Below are 2,949 nucleotides of genomic sequence, written 5' to 3' on the forward strand. Positions count from 1 at the left end.
AAAACACCAGAGAATCCACACAGGAATGAAACCATTCATCTGCAGTGAGTGTAATAAAAGCTTCAGTCAGAAGAAATACCTCACAAAACACCGGACAATCCACACAGGAGTGAAACCATTCATCTGCACTGAGTGCAACAGATGCTTCAGCCAGAAGGTACACTTCACAGAACACCAGAAAATCCACACAGGAATGAAACCATTCATCTGCACTGAGTGTAATAAAAGCTTCACTCATAAAATAAGCCTCACACAACACCAGAGAAGCCACACAGGAGTGAAACCATTCATCTGCACTGAGTGTAATAAAAGCTTCAGTCGGAAGGGAAACCTCACAGAACACCAGAGAATCCACACAGGAATGAAACCATTCATCTGCACTGAGTGTAATAAAAGCTTCAGGGAGAAGGGAAACCTCACAAAACACCAGAGAAGCCACACAGGAGTGAAACCATTCATCTGCACTGAGTGTAATAAAAGCTTCAGGGAGAAGGGAAAACTCATAATACACCAGAGAAGCCACACAGGAATGAAACCATTCATCTGCACTGAGTGTAATAAAAGCTTCACTCAAAAAATAAGCCTCACACGACACCAGATAATCCACACAGGGATGAAACCATTCATCTGCAGTGAGTGTAATAAAAGCTTCAGTCAGAAGAAATACCTCACAAAACACCGGACAATCCACACAGGAGTGAAACCATTCATCTGCACTGAGTGCAACAGACGCTTCAGCCAGAAGGTACACTTCACAGAACACCAGAAAATCCACACAGGAATGAAACCATTCATCTGCACTGAGTGTAATAAAAGCTTCACTCATAAAATAAGCCTCACACAACACCAGAGAAGCCACACAGGAGTGAAACCATTCATCTGCACTGAGTGTAATAAAAGCTTCAGTCGGAAGGGAAACCTCACAGAACACCAGAGAATCCACACAGGAATGAAACCATTCATCTGCACTGAGTGTAATAAAAGCTTCACTCATAAAATAAGCCTCACACAACACCAGAGAAGCCACACAGGAGTGAAACCATTCATCTGCACTGAGTGTAATAAAAGCTTCAGTCGGAAGGGAAACCTCACAGAACACCAGAGAATCCACACAGGAATGAAACCATTCATCTGCACTGAGTGTAATAAAAGCTTCAGGGAGAAGGGAAACCTCACAAAACACCAGAGAAGCCACACAGGAGTGAAACCATTCATCTGCACTGAGTGTAATAAAAGCTTCAGGGAGAAGGGAAAACTCATAATACACCAGAGAAGCCACACAGGAATGAAACCATTCATCTGCAGTGAGTGTAATAAAAGCTTCAGTCGGAAGGAAAACCTCACAAAACACCAGAGAATCCATGCAGGAGTGAAGCCATTTAGATGCTCTGAGTGTGGTAAGACCTTCATTGACAAGGAAACACTTACTATGCACCAGAATAGCCATTGAGTAGTAAAACCATTTCCATGTACTGAGTGTGGCAAATGCTTCAGGTTGCCTGGTGTACAGCGCTGCGTATGCCTTGTAGCGCTATAGAAATGATAAATAGTAGTAGTAGTTGAAGAAATACGTGATACATCACCAAAGAATCCACACAGGAGTGAAGCTATTTAAATGTACTGAGTGTGGTAAAAGCTTCAGTGAGAAGGGAAACCTGACAAGGCACCATAACTTTTACATGAGAGTGAAGTCATTTACATGTAGTGAGTGTGGGAAGAGCTTCATTGAGAGTGGAACACTCGCCATAAACCAGAGAATACATTCACAAGGAAAACTATTTCTGGGCACTGACTGTGGCAAAAGCTTCACAAAGAAATACATGACAATACACCAGAGAATCCACAGAGGAGTGAAGCCTTTTGCATGTATTGAGTGTGGTAAAAGCTTTACTGAAAAGGAACACTGAACAGACACTGGAGAATCCTCACAGGAATTAAACCATTTATCTGCACCGAAGTTGAAGAAATACATGATAATGCACCAGAGAATTCACACAGGAGTTAAGCCATTTACATGCACTGAGTGTAATAAAAGCTTCTGTTAGAAGGTAAACCTCAAGAACCTATAGAAATGATAAGTAGTAGTAGTAGAAACCACTGAATGAACCACACAGGAAGGTTCCTGCACTCTCATATTGTTTTGGTAATTCAGACTGGCCTCTTAAACACCTGCAAAAACTTGGGGGCGCTTTTACTAAGCTGCGTAGATGCCTACAAGCACCCAATGTGCATCAATTTGGAGTCATCACCCGGCTACCGCATGGCCTGGGCGGTAATTTCGATTTTTAAGTGTGTCCACTATGCACGTCAGAAAATTATTTCTATTTTTGGTGCATGGCAGAAACTGGGCGGTAATCGTCATTCTATGCACATAGACCATTACCACCCGGTTAACGCTTGAGACCCTACCACTAAGTCAATGGGTGGCGGTAAGGTGTCAGGCCCAAAATGGACGTGTGCCAATTTTTATTTTGATGAAGTCAAGGACTGCTTTATGGAGCAGCTGGTTCAGGAATCAACAAGAGGGGGAACAATTCTAGACCTCGTGCTTAATGGAGCATGATCTGGTTCAGGAGGTAATGGTGCTGGGTTCACTTGATAACAGCAATCATAACATGATCAGATTTGATATAAGCTCTGTAGTAAGTACATGCAGGAAATCCAATATGTTAGCATTTAACTTTCAAAAAGGAGACTATGATAAAATGAGAAGAAGGGCGAAAAAAAAACTTAGAGGAGCAGCTGCAAAGGTCAAAAACGTACATGGGGGGGGGGGGGGGGGGGAGCAGAGCAATATGGCTGAGAGGACACACGAGAATCTGCTCTATCATGTGTAAGAGGTTTGAGAGGAGTCCGCTTCAAGGAGGGCGAAGGCAGAGGCAGAAGGAAGGTGTGCTCTTGAGGAAGATCAAATTTCGTTCACATTCCTTATAAACATGGAATTCGCCC

General features: G+C 43.0%; 1 protein-coding gene across 1 annotated transcript; it reads left to right on the plus strand.

The window, feature by feature from the left end:
* Positions 1-259: 259 nt before the first annotated feature.
* Positions 260-2,234, plus strand: LOC115460011 (zinc finger protein 84-like; the record flags this gene model as incomplete). The annotated part of the gene is made up of 1 exon (XM_030189871.1): positions 260-2,234. A coding segment is annotated over one exon (1,191 nt), but the record flags the coding sequence as incomplete, so codon positions are not given.
* Positions 2,235-2,949: the final 715 nt, after the last annotated feature.

Source organism: Microcaecilia unicolor, chromosome 1 (assembly GCF_901765095.1).
Source record: "Microcaecilia unicolor chromosome 1, aMicUni1.1, whole genome shotgun sequence".
Classification (NCBI taxonomy): domain Eukaryota; kingdom Metazoa; phylum Chordata; class Amphibia; order Gymnophiona; family Siphonopidae; genus Microcaecilia; species Microcaecilia unicolor.